Source organism: Filicampus tigris, chromosome 11, assembly GCF_054856515.1.
Source record: "Filicampus tigris isolate MCC_2025a chromosome 11, RoL_Ftig_1.0, whole genome shotgun sequence".
Lineage (NCBI taxonomy): Eukaryota > Metazoa > Chordata > Actinopteri > Syngnathiformes > Syngnathidae > Filicampus > Filicampus tigris.
This window is the reverse complement of record NC_141227.1, coordinates 14,278,409-14,299,066: the sequence shown is the minus strand read 5'-3', so window position 1 is coordinate 14,299,066 and position 20,658 is coordinate 14,278,409. Positions and strand designations below refer to the sequence as shown.

The 20,658-nt window shown below is 41.4% G+C and overlaps 2 protein-coding genes across 3 annotated transcripts in view; one reads left to right on the top strand and one right to left on the bottom strand.

The window, feature by feature from the left end:
- The window catches only part of mapk8a (mitogen-activated protein kinase 8a), a 78,353-nt gene that overhangs the window by 12,731 nt on the left and 44,964 nt on the right, over window positions 1–20,658 (top strand). The window lies entirely within an intron of this gene.
- ptpn20 (protein tyrosine phosphatase non-receptor type 20) overlaps window positions 17,665–20,658 on the bottom strand; it is a 33,312-nt gene continuing 30,318 nt past the window's right edge. For both annotated transcript variants that reach the window (XM_086046044.1, XM_086046043.1), the window contains exons 46-47: window positions 20,135–20,197; window positions 17,665–20,048 (exon numbers count right to left, since the gene is read on the bottom strand). In XM_086046044.1, coding sequence (XP_085902170.1) covers window positions 19,938–20,048; window positions 20,135–20,197 — 174 coding nt within the window. In that variant the 3' untranslated portion in view covers window positions 17,665–19,937. The remainder of the gene's footprint in view (window positions 20,049–20,134; window positions 20,198–20,658) is intronic.

Below are 20,658 nucleotides of genomic sequence, written 5' to 3'. Positions count from 1 at the left end.
GGTGTTTACAACCTTAATAGCCAAGTTTTATCTTGCTTTGGTGCCTCCTGTTTGTTTCCACTACAAAGTTGAGGTGAAGTTGAAGGAAGTGCTTGCTGACCTCTTTGCTCCATGCCTCAAGGCAGCACCCAACACAGAAGAAGCTCAATGGAGCCTGAAAGAGAACTTGGTCTGATTCATTCACCACACGGTCAATAGGCTACACACTTGGACAGGTGAAGACAAACAGGTGAATAATTTGCCTCTATCAAATGAACCAATGATTTACAATCAGTGGGGCAAACGTGTTTTTTTAAAAAAAGGACGGACTAAGCAAGGACGGAATTGGGTTTTCGTCCGTCCCTTTAATCGTCGGAGGACAAACCGGCAAAATAGGGTAAAGTGCCCATTTCTGGTGTTATGCATACCACGCTTTGAGAATTGCTGATTTAGATTGTTAGCAAGTCTACTTTTTGGTTCTTGGCTTATCATGTAGAGTAAGATTCTGGGAATAAACACTTGGTGCTCTACGATTTGCACTGCGTGCTGAGGAGAGCAGTCTATCGTGACTCTAGCATAAAAAAGTGAAATTGCACTTCTAAAGTGAACAAGTTGCGGATTGTGGATTTGATTTCGGAGTCTATTTGTTAGAAAGTTACCTCCTGGTCCAAGGGAAACCACATAAAATGGTCAGTTTACATAGACAAGACCATTTATATTCTGGGCCGGTTCCATTGTGACGTCAATTATGAAACGCATTCCACATTTTTTTTATGTACCAAAATGTAATGGGTTGTTTTGTGGCACATCCCTCCACAAATGTTCTTGAAAATCCAACACAAAGCTATCAGACTGTTTTGTGGATGGTTGGTGCACGAGGCAAGGAAGAACCCATTACATTTGGGTGTGGTTATGTTTTTTTTTTGTTTTGTTTTTTTAATTTAAAATATGACTCTCTTTTTTGGTATTTGCCAAACAATTTGTAATGCTCCCCGCGTTCTATTCATAGGACTGAAGTAAAACAGTCTTGACTGCAACATTTGCCTGTTTGTATTTATGACCGTGCTCAGACATTTTGATTAACACGTTTGTAAACAGCTTAATGATTTGCAGTGGTGTTGAACTGCACTGTATCATACTGGGCTGTATTTGTAGTATTTTGGTTGTCGTACTTATTTCTAAATCTTATAAACATACTTTCTCAGTGATGGATACTATAAGTAATCACCAGCAGCTAAGATAAATATGTTCATTTTTACCTTACAAATAATGAGCCTTCTTGTAGTTGGGGTTCATGGGCCAACATGGTTCCATTTAGTGCGTAAACAGGAAACAAAATCATCTCTCAAAGATGTAAAGCGTGGTTGAAAATGCCCTTGACCTCTCAGAGCGCCCTCCCCCTTCATTTGAAGGTAAAAGCAATCCAATATCCTGCTTTCCATCTCTCATCATATCTCAATATATCATTTTGATTCGTGTTTGTGTTTGTGTAATTATTCCCCTTCTTTATGGAGCCGGAGATGTAGTTCAGCGTTCTAATATTGCATTTGATCTGGAGCCCTTCAAACGTGTGCCCATAAATCTTGAAATGCAAATCACAGGCCCCGAGGATTGCTGTGGTGCCTTGAGGTCTGAGCACACTTTTGATGGGGTGAGATTCAAAAGAATAATCACGGTTTGGAGGAATGAAAAGTGAAACCATAGCCGAGCGGAATCCTCTCTGAAGTGCTTCCGCGTGCCCCCTGAGTCAAAAAAGACCCGCGATTGCATTGTCCTATTGGCCACTGTGTGTTCTCCGCTCATCCACTTGTACTGTGTGTTATGATCTTCCACCATGATAAATCCTCCTCGACTTGCTTGACTGAACCCAATCGCGGTTTGTTTAATTTCAAGCTCCGTGTGAAACAATCAAACACTTGTCTGTCATGGAGGGCCCCCCACAAGCCCACTCCTAGAATAGCACTGTAAGTGTCTGCTTGAACAGCATGAAAACACATGTAGCAAGTTGCTGTAGCAGGCTTTGGTCTGACCACAACAGTCAGCTTTGAGAAAATGTGGGCACAGACCCACATGACACCAGAATGTGTTTGGTTGTTCAACATTTGACTTGATCTGAGGTACAAATGTGTCTGTGTGTGTCCTACATGCTCTTTCATCCAGCATGTTGTGTTTAATTGAACTTATGTGTCTATTATTTCTCCATTTCTATACTAATCTTTTGAAACATTTTTTTTGTACATTGGTATCCAAAATGTCTACCAGTACGACTACAGTCAGGTTCAAAAAATGAATGCTTGCTCGCAATATAATGTATGGCATTTATACAAGAGTACAACAACAAAAATATCCAGCAAAAGTTTGCTTTACCTTTTTAAATGCAATATTTTCAATACGGCTCTTATATTAGGTCTTGTTAGGTTGTGCGAAAGTAAAGAAAGTAAATTTAAGTACAGTATAGAGTGCTGTGGAAAGTGACTGAGGTTCAATATATGCACATGGGCACATCAGGGTTCAGGATCTCACTTTCTTCCATCTAAGTGGCCATGTCGTCAATATACGTGACATAAAATGTAAATAAGTTGGAAAATGAGTTAAAAAAAATGAGGGTGTGCCCTCCATGGATGCCTTCTTACATTCATCGTTTGTCTGCTTTTGTCACTTCCGTTTCTATTCCCGTGCACAAATTCGCCAGCCAACAGCCAATCAGAGTGATCATTTGTCTTTGGCAGCCTCTGATGGCCAATGATGTTGACTCAATTTAAAACTGCCAGACAAGGGCCCAATGAAACAAACTTTATGAGGACTAGTCCTACAAAAAAATGAGTAGTTTGTAGTTATGTTATTTTTTTATGCCACCATAAAAGGATCCCAGTGATGCCACAGAGGTAAAACCTAAGGATAAGCCAAGACCCCAACTTTTTTTTTTTTTCCTCAAACAAATCAGCCAGCATCCTGCAACCAATTGTTTCGCATTCTGCGGTAATTTTGTCATTTGGATCAACCATCTAGACATTAATTATGTTTATTGATATAAAGGGATGAGATGAGCCGAAGAGGCCAGCGTTAGCATCATTTGGTCGAAGGCCAGAGCACTAGGGGCTCCTCTTTCTCCCTCATGGCAGTCGACCAGCTGAAAGAAATCATCTGATTGTTTTTGCACATTGCACCATTGCTAAACGTCTCTTGCTGTCAGTCTGGCCGCAGCCACATTTCAAGCAGCTTGCAGTATTCTGCTGTTAGTCTGAAACATCGCATGGGTTTATGATGAGCACCAGAGCCTCTTTCTTCTGAAACCTGAGGAGGAAGGAAGTGGATGGTGGTATTTAAAGGAATATGACAGCTGACTGAAGCAACGCTGTTGGGGGTTCTGATGATTTTTGGATCGCTTGGATGAGAGGTGGTGACTCATCACCCACTTGTCATCTTCTCCCGCTGGGCCTCGGTCCTGAGGAGGTTTTGAAGAACATCGTCAGATAGAAGAAGAAAATGAGCAACAGTGACTTTAACACGCACATGTCTTGTAACTTCTTTCTCTGCTTGAGAGCGCATGTGTTTGAGGTCTTTTGTGGTGGATCATTTGAGTTCCCATGGGAATAGTGGCGCAATCCCGAGCAACCATGCCCAGGTTTTGGATTTGACTGCAGATCTCACATGACATGTCCCGCAATTAAATTAGATTCCCGAAAACCAGTTCTTTGTGTTTTATGTTCTTTTTATTCTCTTCTATTCTGGGGAGTTGCTACTGAGCAGAGGAGCTTTATCAGTCTTGCATGCCTGCTGGGGTGATAAAAAAAAAAAAAAAAAGTGCAGTGTTGGGCTTGTTGATTTATTCCAAGTCCTGCTTCTCTTTCTGCTTCGTGGGTCATCAGAGTAGGGAGGAGTTGATAAAGCCCCCCAAAAATTCTGTTTCCCCCAGTGGCCACTCTCACCAGCTGGCAGTCTTGGACTCGGGAAAGAAGCGGGCTTTGTGATGGAGGGCGGCCTGCTGAGCCCACTCTAAACACACCCACAGGGCTTCAGGAGAGTGGAGCTGGGAAAAGAGAGGCCTGAGAGAAAACAGAGGCCTCAAAACAGCAGCCAGTGACCCCGGCCTGATGCAAACACTTTTGCTTTATTGCACTGAAACCACCAAGGAGGAGAAATATCCCACTCGCAAGCCATAGACCAAAGTGGGGTCTTCTCTCGAAAATAATGTAAACTAGAATTCATAGAGTGGACCTCCACCAATATTGAACGATTATTAAAAGTGGGGCAAACCAATTGGAACGTTTTTCTGTTTCAGTGTGTGCTCTGAAAAGAATGAGGCAGTAGAGGTCAAAGAATGGACTTCATTGAAAAAGACAGGGATTGCTATCCTGCTAGCAGACAGTTATCTCATTAAAACACAACATGAGTCAACATAAACAAGCCAATTGACACCAAAATTGAATGTGTCTTCATAAAATTTTACGGAAAACAGTTGAGTTCTGGATTTGACAGAAATAAACGACAATCAAAACAATACCTCTCACTGTTGTCTTTTTACTCTTGGTGGAGGTAATAATGGTGCTGCCGGCATTCCTCTGAGATCACAAAATGTCTTTTACGCCTCATATGCCATTACTAGAAAAGAGTTTGAAGTTTGACAGACCTTTGTAATGTGCGGTGCAGGGGCACTTTGACATCTTAAAGCAAAGCCAAATAAACTGAGCGTTGGTGCCAAATGTGCATGGGGATTTCAAAAAGCTTCATACATTATTCAAAGGTAAAAAAAGAGAGCACACAACATGTAGAGCAAGAATAATAAACATAAAGAAGCCCAAGCTGAGCAGAGAAAGGATTGTCAGCTATATTGACTGTGTAGTATTTGTGCTCACAAACGACAAAGATTGATGAGGTGTCATGGCAACAGTATAATAGTACGAGTTACGTGGGGTTGGTAAGATCCAAAAGGTGCATCTTGCTCAAATTAAGGCCTCAACTATCCAAGCTCAGTGCCAAGCTCAACTCAACACTATTCATTTATTTATTTATTTTTTACTTTTTGGGGTAGATATTGCTGACATCATTTGTGTCATTGCCATTGTACTAGAGAAGTGGGAATACAGTAATAGAATCCCGTTATTCACCATTGCACTATAAAAATGGCACTAAAATGAATATTTTACCATGTTTGCTTCATACTTGCCTTAAGGGGAGCAAAATAGTAGCTCATAAACACAGTGGTAATATTTAGATTTCTTTTCTTAAACGGGAAGTCAACCCCCCCAACAATATTTGCAATAATATGTTCTATGCACCTACAGTAGTCTAAACAAGGCATTCTGATTAATATTGCGTTTGTGGAATATGAGTTAAGCACCTATTTTATGAAGCTGAGCCACAATTCACTTAAATGTTCACAATTTTAGTCATCTTCCAACATTACCTTTAAAAATAAATGGCTTGCATGCATCTGAGGCAAAGAATAACCCAGGCTAAACTTAGCTTCGCCCCAACATACAAAGATGTAGTTGTAGTCTCTCAGCCAAGATGTATCACTTCGACGAACTTCTTTGACACCAATTACTACATTCAGATTATCCAGGGCTTTGAGGCCATCTTTTAGTACATAATAGTGTTATAGAGAAAGCAGATGCTAGGTGTGTTTTTTAGTGTTTAGCTGAAAATAAGTGTAAATACCAATAGGTGAATAGCAAACTAGGTCACTGGTTTACTGTTGATCATTCATAAGCATAACTACACATGCTAACATGAATACCTTGGCACTGATCGCAAATTTCTTCATTGCGCGCCGTTCGTAACCTGAAAACGTTATGCCAGTAGCGTAAACTAAGAACCTCCTGTGTTTGAGTACTACCTGCACGTGACCCACTTTTGTGTCCCGACTGCCACTGATCTAGCTCTCACAGCTGCAAATGTTCAGTCATTTCTTTTGCAGGTAAGCCATTGCTTGGTGCTGTTTGTATTTACTGCCTTATCCTTCAAGGAATGTCCTTACCAAGCATGGCTGCATCTTTTGAAATCGAATGTTTACAAGGGTTTTGCGTTATTAAATAAGGATATACAGTATATCGGCCCATAATTATTGCCAGGCTCTGCCCTGAATATCAGTCTAAGATTGTTTTAGCGCAGCAATCATCCATCATAGTAAAAAAGAATGTTGCTTTTTGCCTAATTACCTATGACATCAACTGCCGAATGATCCATGATATTCCATGACACAGTTTATCCTGCCAGTCAAGATCAGAGGCGACTTGAGTGACATAATGGAAACTATTAGTGTAGCAACATTGTGTGTCAACCTCAATGCATTTCTGTTCGAAATCCATCATTATAGCAAATATAAGATTCCCTGAAATTCCCATGTTACGGGGGGAAAAAAAACACCCACTTGCTCCCCTCAGCATTGTCTGCCACGCCACACGCTCCCATGTAGTTTGTTCCACTTCCCCCAATGGTTTCCATAAACTCCTTACAACCAACTCTTTTTTTTTTTTTTTTCTGCCACACTTAGAAATCAAACAGCGTAGAGGCTTATTTTTTGTGAGCCTCCCTCATTAAAGGGCTTCCTCATTTAAGTTTCCAGCCTGCCTGCACTCTCGGGTTTGAGCTAGTAAACAACAGAAAGGTCTAAATCATTGGAAAATATGTCGAATGGCGTCAAATGCCATTCACCCTTGCCCAGCGTAAAGGCATTTAACAATACAGCCATTATCAACCCCAGACTGCAATCACAACAATAATGAAGTGAGGGACAACGATTTTAAAAAATATACCATATTTTCAAACCATCAAGCGCACCTAAAATACATTCATTTTTTTTAAACATCGACAATGCACCTTATAATTAGGTGTGCCTTATGTATGAGTGCCGAATTAAAGTTGAATACAATTCTACTAATTTGCTGTACTGGTCCTTTAATTGTGCAGTGATGCGTCTTATAACCCGGTGCGCCTCATACCCGAGTGCGCCCTATACATGGAAATGACCAAAAAATAGACCTGTTCTGCGCCTTATAATCCAATGCACCTTATAGTCCAAAAATACAGTGCATAAAACAAGATGAAAGAGGGAATATTGAGAGGAGATAAAAAAATCATGCAATTCCACCCAAATTTCATGGGAAATTCCATGTCAACTAAATCAACATGCACCAAAGTTTGGTTTAGTAGTTAACTAATATTACCATATATTTAGTGTCAACTCATTTGCCTTATGATCCAAATAGTGTTATAGAGACCTATTTCTAAATCCGAAAATATGGGAGGTTGACTGGTGTTGTGAATCGCAGTGCTTCAGTGTAGCAATGACTCATGATTGTTAGAGTTCTATGTTTGGGTCCTCCAAAGGGTGGAGGATGAGTAGTAAATCCCATTTTCTTGGGGTTGGAATGGTCTGGGATTTTATGATCATCCGGCATTTCATTACTTCATTTGGCACGTATTCTTTAGTTGTAGTGTGAATCATGTTTCTTTTTAGTTCTGCCTTCTTGCACGTCGATGTGGGTACAAGGAATTCAGTGCCGGTGGCATGAATGAATGTTCATGCAACCATTAGCTGGTCTACATGTCTAACTTTTATAGGTGGTGCCACCAGAGATGGGCACCTTAGCCTATTTTGCCGCTCCGTCCTCCTTCCGTGTCCAGGGCACCCTTCCGTCGTTGTCCCTCTCTCTTTACTCAGAAAAATAATCGTCCTCTGACCCTGTCTGTCCTCCTTTTTTTAAAAGCGTGTCCGTCCTTACATTTTGTGGGTCCTTCCCCCCACTGCATGCAGTGCAGTCTTGGCGATTGGTTTTATCATCTAATCGTTGTGCAGGCAGGTGCTCAGTGAATATGTATTCTTCCACCCTGCTGTAATGTTTCCCTTATTGTGTCGTTTGACATAGGTCTGGATTTTATGCTCTTCCAGGATTTTCTTCCATTGTGCATTGTTTCGCCACCCGCCACTGATTCATGTTTGTCTTTAATGCCTGACTGCTTTCAGTGTGAATACTCAGTACCATCATTGTTCTTTCACTCATTATCCGGATCAGCTGTCAACCATTATAGGCAGTACAATTGATTGCATGTATACAGTGCATGATGATATCTATCATAGTTAAATTAACCCAAATATGTTGACTCTATGAGTAGAGCTCACCTCTCGTTGCCCTGCTATTTGCCACCATCACCATTACTTACCGGCCAACTTCCTTGCACGCTGCATGCGAGCGTGTCACCGTCTATTAGCTTTCACCTGAACGAGTGCATATGTTGGACGGTGGATGCTGAGGAAAGCCCAGGTGAGGCGTTTTCTCACGGAATCCCTCCTCCACGTGCCGCCAGCTCATTAGAGTTTCCAGCCACACGGTCAGTTCTCCACTCAAGCACACACACATTCCTGCTCAAGCTATCTACCACCAAGGCGCCAAACCATACAAGACCCTTTTATGAAAACAGGGCATTAATGTCCTCAGAAGGTCCTCAGCGTCAGTATGTTGGCATGTAAGGCTGTGCAGAATCAAAAGGCAATTGAACAAGGCTTTAATCTAGCTGGAGCATTGTTTGGAAGCAAAATGGGAAAAGGTGATGAAACGCGCCTTGTAAGGTGACATACTCCAAGTGGTTATGGTTCAGTAATAGTTTTAGGACTTAGAATGGTTGATTGATGCGGTCCAATTTTAATGTCTCTGTTTCACACTGCGAGCGAAATTGACTGGAATACGTCTTTGTACCTTACCAAGAGCGTGACCGAGTTAATATTTTCATTTCACTGGAAAATCTGACTTTTCTCCAGGAATTATGAATATCACCGCATCATAAAGTGACATTTTTAGATGGTAGTGTTTCAAAGCATACTCCATACTTTAGGCTCCATGACTAGCAACGCAAGTCCAACTGGCTGCAAAAGAAATTTGATTGATCACCTTGTGTGGGTGGAATGATGAAGATGATAAATGTGTCACCTTTACTTCCTTGACGTGTGTGGGAAGATGTCAGAAATTTAAGACTTGGTCACACACCCACCACATATATAAATGCATCATAAAGAATGAAAAGAAAACTCAGCCTTTTGAATGCAGGGTTTACTGCATTTTCATAGTTTAATATGTGAAAAAGATCAACTTTGTAATTAATACACATGAACCGTTCTTAACAATAGAGGCAAAACATAATCATGTGCAATATAATTTCTGTATCAAAATGTGATGTGCATTATTGTGATTGTACTTAGGTGCAGTAGTATAGAACTACACTGCCAATTCTAATATTTTGACTACAGTATTTAGCTTCACGAGAAAGGCACAGTATGAAAAACAGTTCATGGTGTAAGAAGCCGTGCAGTTCTCCACTAATACAACCGCAATAATAAACACATTGTTAAATTATTTGACAAAACCGATCATCATTATCAACAATCTTATTATAAAAGAGCATCTAATGTTGTGCGTGTACTACAATTGTATCCACATGTGATAGTGAAAATGTGAACAGTTGTACACATAACTACCTCAGTATGAGCACATTTTAAACAAAGTGACATCAATCACAATTCACAGTACGACACCATGAAAACACACACACACACACACACGCATACATACACTCTTGCTCTATTCACATCTCTATCTTGACCAGTCTGTGCCATGATCATGCTGCCCCCGCTTTGTTCCCCAAACAACGTCTTTAAAGAAAGCCTCTGATGGGCCTCTTTGACATGTATTGTTTGAGGAAGAGAATTTAGACCCCTCAGCCCCTGGCCTTGGCCCTCATCTGCAAAGCAACCCCTGGGCAAGGCTGCCACTGTGACTAATGCCCCATAGTCGAGCCTCTGGGCGTGCACGTGTATTTGTGTGCGCGCGTGTGTTTGAGTCAGGGAATGAGAGAAAGTGTGACTAATGTCTACAGAATGGTATTTATACATTATGGAGCCATTAGTAGTTTTGGCTCCTGGATGGAACAGCAGGGTGGGAGACAAGCATTGTCGCGCTCCCGGTAGCCCCCATGGCACATAACCCAAAGCTCCCCCTTGCCCTTACTCCCATCACGCTCCCGGAGAAAGTTGGAACCATTGAGTTTCAACGCAGTTATGTTGCAAACCGTATCAGATTTCACCGCATTATAAACGGTGTCGCTCAAGTTACGTCTACAGTTAATGGCACGGCGGCATTCATTTACTGAACTGCAGGAGGGATCAGGCATTTAGTGCGGGGTGGCTTTTATTTGTACGCATGTAATGCATAGAAACATCAAGATAATTGGCACGCAACATTGTGGAGGGACGTTGATGTCAGTGCCTACTGGAATGCTATTTCTTGTTAAGTATGTTGTCTCAGCATAATGTCAGACTCGTTCACACATTTGAATTCAACTGAGTGACAGCTTTGGTGCTGCTGTTTTGGTTAGCAACATATTTGGTTTAGCATTTAGGTTGTCTCAAATGTTGATATGCACAGTAATTGCTGAACTTAGTTGTACTTACCAAAGTCTTCATTCGTATCACACGTTAAATATTAAATATAAGGGTATTAAAAATCAATTTATTGTTAGGGAGGATCATGCGCTTTTAGTGACATCACCACCTACTGGCCTAGCATGTATATTAGCATTTTTAGCAAACATCCACTTTTTTATTCAACATTTATGGTCTCTGTTGAGCTCGAACCTATTCCATCTGTCTTTGGTCTGGCCGCCAGCCAATTACAGGGGACATAGCGACGAACAACCATTCACACTCCCATTCGAACCTATGGACAAGCATGTTCTTGGAATATGGGAGAAAGCTGAGAGAAAACATGAACAAGCAAACCTTGCACATTCCGGCCGACATTCAAATCCAGAACGTCGGGCCTGTGAGGCAGACTGCTGAACCACTATTCTGTCATGCTGCCCTTGACCACATTGTCTTTATGTGACAGTTACACTAAGCTATTCTATAACTGTGGAAATTACAGAAATGACCACAAAGCACCCACTATTAGGGGATTATAAAAAAAAAACAACTTGATGCACCTACATTGTATTTCTTACGAATATAAATTAAATTGAAGACTAAATTGGTCACCACAGCTGTTTACTTGTTTGCTTTTACCATATATGAATGGCAATCTTTTTTCATAATGTTTCCAAGTCTAGACAGACCCAGACAAAGAAAATATTACCTTTCAGTCAAGGAAAGGCCTCAATTCATATGTTATTTATATAACACAGAGGAAGTCCCCAGCGGAGTGCCCTAATGGTACCAGCAGATAAACGCTCTACAAACACAGATAAGAGATAATAACTTGGGTTGTGGGACAAAGGGAGAATTCCAGTGATAACATCAACAAGCTAATTCACGGTAGTCTTTTTATTGACACAAGAACAAATTGTGACATTTTCATTGGCAAAGACGCTAAAAGTCCAAGTGTTGTCGAGTGAAAGCATCAAGGCCAAGATTTGCCCTTCATTGGGGGCAGTGTTGGAAGAAGTGTGTGCGTGGGGTGGGGGGGCATAAAAGAAGCAAGGTGTAAAAATACCACACCGCTCCAAGATAAACCCTCTCTCCCACGGTCTGACATTTACAGAGGCCTGGAGCGTGGGAGTGTGTGAGGGGGTTGCCCTGTGAGTGGGTGATCGTGGATGTGTGTGTAGGAGGTTTCCCTTTACCTAGCAGAAAAGCTCCATTGATGTTGTCGCTAGTGCGGACACAAGGTCAGAGGGAAGCTCTTGGCGATTTTCCACCTACAAACACTTGCGTGTTTCCCCGTGTTTGCGTGGAAGTGTATGACATTTCCAGGGTGTGACTCATGCATAATTGAGAGGGGAAATCTGTTTGCATGTGGCTGGACTTACAGGACAGAGGTGCACGTGGCCCGGAGGAAGACCAAAGATGCTTTTAGAATTAGTGACTTGATGAGTGCTCTGAGGCTCGTCTGTGTGGCATAGCGTGCAGCTTGACAGGTGGTAATTGGCATAATTTGAGCTTCCAAAAATATCTTTTTAGATGGATACATAATGACATTTCCAACCGAGTAGAAATCAAGATACGTTAACTGGTATTTCATGACAAAAATTCAGACTCGTAACAAAAGTGAAAGTAGTAAATGACTTTAAATGAATTTAAACATGCACGCACAAGCGCACGCACACGATCAAGACGTTAAAATACCACCCACCATTACGTTGAATGGAGTTGTACAGTCACAAAATGTTGTTTTGCATTGTGCGTGAGCATTAAGCTAGCAGATTTTAAAGTTCTGTGGTTTGGTTAAATACGCAGCATGTAATTCTTTGTTTTATGTCTAGATTTACAGTAAACCCGGAGCGGCAATAAAGAGCTTGTGGCAAGCACTTGGCCTTTTCAACTGTTCACGATCTGACAAACTGCTGCTTGTTGTGAAGTTTGCAGCCGCAATCTAATGTAGCGCTCGTAACTACGATTTTTCCAAACAACTCAAGGCGACAAATCGGCCAAGCGACATATGCCGGATCACTCGTAAGTTGTGGTAATAGCTGGACTATTACATTATACTGGATTTTCAGTATGATGGTGAAAAAAACAAGCAAAGCAATCTTTTCCAGTGTTCTCTTTGACAACACGCAACACAAACAGCATTCAAGCAGCTTTCAGCTGCCTCCTCCTCAGCCTTTCCAGCTTGCTCCCGCCAGCGACCTGTCAGGTCAATAAAATACGACCTTTGGCGGCGGGCATCCGATAAAATGCCTCACTTTGCGCTGTGACAGCCCGCATCGACGTAATTTACCATGGACTCCAATAAAGGGGCACTAGGCGCTTTGTGACAGGCGGGCAAGTGGACGAGCAGCCCGGCCGGTGAGCCGCCATGTTCGATGTTCATCACAGTGACAATGACCTACTTGACTTGCGCCATCTCATCTTTAATGTCAAACAAATCACTGGCTGACATTTGGAGAGGAGGAGGGAAAAAAAGCTTGGTCGATATTAGTCAGCCGTGATAAATAATAAGATGGCACGAGTCTTCAGTGCGTGGTGCTTGGATGTTGTCTTTCAGGATTTAAGGTTTATTTGCTCGCCGAGTGCGAAGCCATCAAACTAACGTCTCAACTCGAATCCGACACAGATTGATGGTGGCCGCGCAAACAAGTCTGATGCCGAGCGAGCAGGCCAATGTTGAAGGCGGTGACCCGAAGCAGAGGTTCCGTCGGAGGCTGTCCCCGTCTGAGGTCCCTCTGCCTGCCAGAGTCACATTTTAATCACAACCATAATTTGAATCTACACTAATGAATACAAATGACTCCCCGGACTCCACAAGACGAGAGTGATAGATCATTATCGCCGCTAACATTCGCATATCTGACGCCTCTTTTCAATTAGCGGCCCCTGTGGAGATGATCACGGAGGCCCCCAGCTCAAATGAAGACAAACGACGGCCCTCGCCATGCCGTGGATCTTCCCTCGCTTCTTTAATAGCTTTCTAATTTAGGAACATCTTTGACGTGACGTGATTTGGCATCAGGCGTTTTTTTTTTTTTCTCCTTCATTCTGTGAAGTTGACGAGAAAGTCACATAATAGAAAGCAGGTGTTAATCAACCTTACTCGGATGTGACACGCAATTCAAGAGGGAGTTTGACAAAGAGAAGATCGTCCTTGCCACTCCGTGACACGAAGCATTCACTTCACAAAGACGCTTTCGTATCCATTTAGTCATACATCCCTTTTTTCTTCCATTATCCCTCCAATTGGCCTTTATGTACTATGGAACCTTTTACAGTTGAATACCCCCTTGTTCACAGTTTGGAATTTGATTGTGAATGCACACCTAAGTAACACAAGTCGAGATACAGATTGAACAAGATCGTTTGACTTGACTTGTGAATTGCTTAACTCAAGTCATGACTTGATTTGTTTGAAATTTATGGGACTTGGCTTGGTTGAATTTTGCTATACAGTAACTTGAGAGCGTCTTGAATCGGACATTTAGAGACCTATTTTGGGAGACTGGGGTCCTTGCGCTCGGTGTAAAAACAGGCCTAACTTCAGTAAGTACTTCAGCAAGTACAGTTAAGGCCGAGATAGACCAATCCAACGTTGGCCAACTAGGAATGACGCTTACTCCCTGTGGCGTCGGGCTGACTGTCGGGATGTAGCGCTGGAAAAATACAATTGCAAACAACAGACATGGACGCTGACCATTAAAGTTACTTCTGCGCATGCGTGAGATGTAATACCCCTTCATGTTATCGGCGGCAGTAGTCAATATTCCTTATGATGCCCACCGTAAACGTAATAAAACGTAAACAATGCATTCAGCTATATTTTTCACTCACGATGACCTCCCGCACACCCTCGACCAGCTTAGCTTCAGAAAACAGGTGAGCTGTGATTGGTCGTTACCTGAGCCCTGAGCCACTGTGATGTCATTTTCAGTTGACAGAAGTGACAAAATGGCCGCCCCCGGAGATGGCTGAAAACGGATGGATTAACCCTTGTTCGACAAATTGAATATTTATCGGAATGCCTTGTTTCAACTATAGTGGGCCTGCTTAGAACAGATTCTTGAAAAAATATTTTGGGGTTGACTTCCAGTTTAAGTTCATATTTTGATGTCTAATGATGCACTGTCTGGGTTTACTTTGTGTTGTATTAGTCATAGTGTAATATGAGGCCCCACTTAAAGTCCACCACGAAAAAAACGGAGCCAAAGCTCTTAAAAAGCAACTGACTTCGGAGTGAACATGGAATAGGAGACCAAAACTCATCATCGGTTTCCTTTGACAAGTGTGTGGTTTGTTCGTGGAGAGGGATGAATGGTTTCTCTGTGTCTCTGTCAGTGGGATGTCATCACAGACGAGCCTGTGGGGGTCACGAGCGCCGTGCGTGGTTATGACTGTCAGCCCTCTTCAGCCGAGCAGTGGGTGGGAGAGGGTCATCTTCAAAATCTTATCTTAACCCACAAAGTCTGGTCAAGGTCCTCCTATCTGTGCAAAGGCAGACGGAATGAAAAGAAAATATGGATTTGGTGACAGCCTATATGATCTTCCTTTTGATCTCACACATCAAGCACACTAACGTTATATTTTAAGATTTCTCTCATCTAGGACACAGTTAACCAAAGTGTCACGTTCAATTTGATCAATTTGAATTCGTTCAAGATGGATCAGCGATGCGGTTTTAAATGCTTGCAGGAAACAATACTTACTTAGGAGACCACATGCAGCATCCTGCTCACAACATGGATGATGAAAACCTGCTGGTTTTAACTCAGCAGGGTGTTTGCTTTTAGTTGAATAAATCAAAACAGTGTAGCTAAAGTTAAAAGTTGAAATTTACCCAAAATATTTGAAGAAAAAAAAAAGGTCTCTAAAAGGCCTGTCTCTTGAGACTTGAGCTCTGTGAGCATTTTTAAGAATTAACTCCACAAAAATGTTACTTAAAGAAGAAGTCAACCCAAAAATGTTTTTTTCAATGTTCTATGCAGGCCCACTAGTTGAGACAAGGCATTCTGATTAATATTACGTTTGTGGAATATGAGTTAAGCAGCAAACTCTAGCCATCTCAGATAACGACCATTCATGGATCAGCTTCAGAAAACAGGTGAGCGGTGATTGGTCGTTACCTGAGCCCTGAGCAACTGTGATGTCATTTTCAGTCGACACAAGTGACAAAATGGCTGCCCCCTAAGATGGCTAAAAACGGGTTTCCACTAGTGGGCCTGCATAGAACATATTCTTGGAAAAAAAAAAGTTTCGGTTGATCCCTTTAATAAAACAATGCCTGTACAGTTTTCTGAAGGTGACAGTTCGATCAATTCAAAATGGTTTCAAAATATAGATCAAATTGATTTTCAATACGACCTGTTCTCATAAGGGTTGTGGGAAGCGTACCCCAGTTAAATTTTTTTTCACAAGGCCTGGTACACCATCTAGTGATCATCAGCCAATTAGAGGGCAAATTAGATTCATAGTTACAGCTGTGTTACCTATAGTGTGGAAATATAACATCCACACACACAAATGTCAACAACTCAAATGGAAATAAAAATCTTTTCAAAAGGGGAAATTAAAATAAGGTATTGTGGTTGCAAAAAATTTAAAAATAGAAATTACTTGAGCATCGGAATATTATTTGGGGTTAATCAGAGGCACTTTCGATGGTGGCGGGTGTGTTCGGGCTCCCACATAAAATGAGTTTGAATGTGATTGGTAATTTCTGAACTAAGACGCATGCCCAATTATAGGACAGTGTGCACACTTGTGAAGTCACTTTATCTCTGTTGTTTATTGTTTTTTTAGCCCCTCTCGAAAATATTTTGTTTCTCAATTGAGTTGGACGCATTATAAGTCACAATAATGGGTAAAAGTTTTGAAATGATTTCATTTAGTCTAATTTTAGTGTATCATAAAAACCTGGCATTTGAACAGGGGTGTGCAGACTTTTTATATCCACTGTAATCACCCACAAAAAGCACCAATGGCAATAATGTGTTAGCCTTGCCATTCTGTTGTGCTTGCCAAAAATCCTTCACGGGTGCAAAAGTTTAAGGATTATGTCCAAAAGCTTTAATTGGAGAAGACATGGAAGTGGACTATAGGATTTCCAAATAAAGTCACACATATGTTGATGATTTCTTGTTTGCATCGGTTACCACCATTTATGTGGTCCGTAACCATTACACCCCTCGACGTGGTGGTAAAAGTTGACAGGGGAGGAAGTGTGTGTTAGACATACAGTGTTACACACTGTGTGCCCAAGAGGGAGCTCCATGATTTACGTGTAAGCTCGTGTCGACACCTTCCTCCCGGCCACCTTTAAATCACAGCCCCTCACTGAAACTTCCTATAAACATCCCCTATAATGCCATATTTCCCTCTGCTATTTATACTGTAGATCACTTAAAGTAGTTCCTGATTCTCCTATATTGCGAAAGGACTACAATAATGGCACATTGATGGTTATATAATACTTAATAATTTAAACTGGGACTTTTGAGTAAAGAATTAGTATGCTGAATAGTGCGTTCACTCAGTGAAGCTGTGTCTCGACAATATAATTTATATAGCATTTAAAATGTCACTATTAACCAATGTATTATTTCTATTTCTATTACTTTGTAATCGACACCTGATTCAAGGGTACATTATTTTGGAAAAATGATACCTGTTAGAGTGCACCAGATTGCAATTAACGTCTTACCGCTTGCCAAATAGTGAACCTATGTTTAGCTTTGTACATCAGTCTGCAAATGTCTAATGATTTAAATTGCGTTTGTTGACTTCAATGCTACTATTAAAGTTGTGACCTCGCACTTTTGCAGTTTATAATAGCATGTGACTGACTGATTTATCGCACACGCAATAGCGTCGGTGTCATTATTAACCAATGATTCTACCCTCTTTGCAAAGTGGTACACGTCTGAGTACACATGCTTCAAATATTTGCCTGGCTTGTCCGACTGGGGATGAATGACAGCCCGCCGGTTGTACACACGGGCAGAAAGTGAGGGAGTCAATCCCCCCTTTCTCTCTCAGCATCAGGTTCATGTGTGTACGGAGCGTGCGCTGTGTTTCCATGCTGTCACAAAGCCCTCTGTGAGAGCGGCTTATTTACCCTGCAGTAAAAACCGAGAGGGAGTATAGGCTGCAGTAAAAGTGGAGAGGTGCTCAGTGGAATTAGATTTAGGGCCTCCTCCTCCTCCATTGTGCTCTGTGAGGTGAATTACACCGTGTTGGGGTATCAAGGGGTGCTACAAACACACAAGCACGTCTTCGAGTAGTTTTTATTAAGAGAGGTGGTTCCAGTCAAGGGTTACATAGCGGCTGGTGCAAGTGACAAGATAGCCATCGATAGAATAAATATGCAGCAGTGCAATTAAGGATTATTACATTTCACGATGCTATTGCTCTTCTTCACAGTACACGATGCATTTCTTCCCAGACGGAACCGCAAATGTGCTTTCTTGCTTGAAGGATCTCAAAGGGAGAGAAGACGTTAAGCAGCGTTGAGGGAAAAGCATTCACATTACTGAGAGTGATGGCTCTGGAGCCACCACATGGACCAAACCCCCACAACAGCCTGCCCTTCCCCTTGGAGAGTATTGCTTTGCTTCGTTACATTCCACATCATGTTCAAGTCAACTCCTTTGAGAGTGTGCATGCACTATAAGAGCTGGTGTGTGTGTGTGAGCGAGTGTGTGCTTGAATGCGTAGCCTCTTTCACGCAGAGATCCTGTAAAATTGCCTTAGCAGAACAACCGGCATTGACCCCCCATTGGCTTTTACACCGAACCCAGTAAAGGCGGGTTGATACCGCACCTGTGTGTGCTTTCACATAATGATACCCATTCCATGTCAAGTCAATTTTGTATATACATAAATCGGACTAAAAAAAAAAAAAAAAACACGTGGGATTATTCCATGTAACGGTAGTGTAAAAGGGATGACTCTAAAAACGGAAATCCAATATAATGGAGGTCGTCATGCTAGCTGAGCCCTCAAAATTTCATCAAAGAAAAAAGTTAGTAGTGTCAGTGTGATTTTTAAAATGTTTTAAAAAAAAGTGGTATCTTTAATTTTACAATTTTTGAAACCCCAAATAGCCTACATTACATTCAACTTAAAAAAATGGCAATGAAAAAGTAGTTTGATATTTGAAACATTCCGTTAAAAAAACAAAAAATTTGAAAGAAAAAGGGGTGACAATTTTTCAGTCATTTTATAAATATATAAAAAAAAAAGGGTGCTATTTTGTTACAGTCTACTTTTGTATTTTTTTTTAATTAAAAGTAATTACGTAATATTAACTTTTCCACCAAACTATTTGATGTGTGCCATGTTTTTGTAACAAAATAGGAAACAGGGCAGTAAAGATAAACATGCAAAGGCCGCTAATGGCCACTGGGTCAGATTTTGGACATCCCTGGTTTTCACAGATGATGTCCCTCCTCGTCTGTGTTGCTGCCATTTTTAGCGACACAGGAAAAAGTTGGGATTTTTTTTTCCAGATGGTGTAAAAAGAGCACTCAGATATGACCTCCAGTCCTGAGGCAGCATTTACAAGCGTGTTTGTGTGTATCCCATATGCGCGGGTTATAGCAGCTACAAGCATCCAAAAGTCGAGGTACAAACCAGCAAATTATTTTGTTGCACTGTACATAGTGTAAACCTCACTCATTCAGTTACGCATTATGGCTGATTTTGTATTAAAATAGCCAGTGAATACAGATAGAGGCTATTATCATAAATTCAACCAAAAAGCCCAAATATCACATTTGCAACAATGGGCATTTAAGCCTTTAGCAAAAAGAGTGAATTGAAAACGTATAAATGTATTCAAATGCATTATGTTGCTATTTTCCAGGGGTTTAAAGTACAATTTTTGTGGTTTTCATATAAAACAGGGAAAGTGTACCATCTTCACACTGTGACTTGCATTAACTCAAGCTAATATTATCATTGTGTTGCCTGCGATTTGGAGCAAGCAAACATCCACATTAAACAACAAAAACAGTGCACATTCAGTCAAAGGTCTCGTGAGTGCTCTCAAACAGTGTCGTCGCTCTCTCGGCCCGTCCACTTGTGACTATAGCAGCTCAGAGTCGATTCCAAGGCACTTGATTCTTTTCAATTGCGTGATTTACAGAATTAATAGTGTTGCCCTTGTTCTCACTCTCTCTCCAGGCTACAAATGCACTTTATGAAATAAAAACTCACATTCATCAAGTTATCAGATAATAAACTTTGGTAAGATGATCCTACGCTACCTCAGTGGCGTTCCTACCGAAGAAAATACTGCTGGACTATCACGATGGCAATTTGCAAATGAAATGCCACGGAGAGACTTACGTTGAACGCAATCATAGCGGCGTAAGGCGAATCACTAAGCCTGAAATACGTAAGGATTCCCTTAAGAGATCTAGGCTAAACAAAAGTGTATTTTCTTCCTGCATACAACTAGACAGCACACGGTATGAAAACAGACAAGAGTTCAAGAAGAAGGTGTTGCCAGTGCTTGTGGTCGCACAAACGTCAACATTCAAACTATTTTGTGGTCTTGGGGACTTTCCGGTTGCCACTGGGTGCCATGGAGTTGTAAAATGCCCTGTAAAACCTCCAACCAGACTTTGTAGCAGAAGAGGTACTGTTCCTGAAACCAAGAAGGAGAAAAAGGTCTCTCTTTTGGAAGCTGACTTGATTCAAAGCCTCAACTTCAAACCCTCCGATGACACTGACCTTGTTTTGAATCATCCCGTGCCGCTGAAGTCTCATCTCCTTTACGATGTCGCTCACGTTAATCTGAGCACAAGGAGACAGATGGCTTCACGCACAGGCTCAGTCATGCCTATTGTTCATTATCCCCACTAAGTAATTTACGCAGCGGTGCATTGAGATAAGAGTGACTCGGCTTACATTGAGTCATTGTTCGGCCGGTTTCTTTGCTTTGACTTGCAAGCGCAAACTTGAGATACGAGTGCTGTCTGTATGTGATTCAACTCACTTCACAACAAGCAGCAGTTTGGCATATAGTGAACACATCTCCAAAAAAATAAACGTTTAGCTCTGTTGCCACACCCAGTTGTAGCTCCCTGTCAGACTAAATATAAAACAAAGAGAATTTTGTTGTGTGTTTAAAATAACCACGTCGCTTTAGCGTAATGCTAACAAACAATTCAAAACACCATGGACAGGCTAAATATTGTAATGCTTTCAGCTTTAAGGATATTTGAACACAAATGGGGGCGCAATGCACAGGCAAT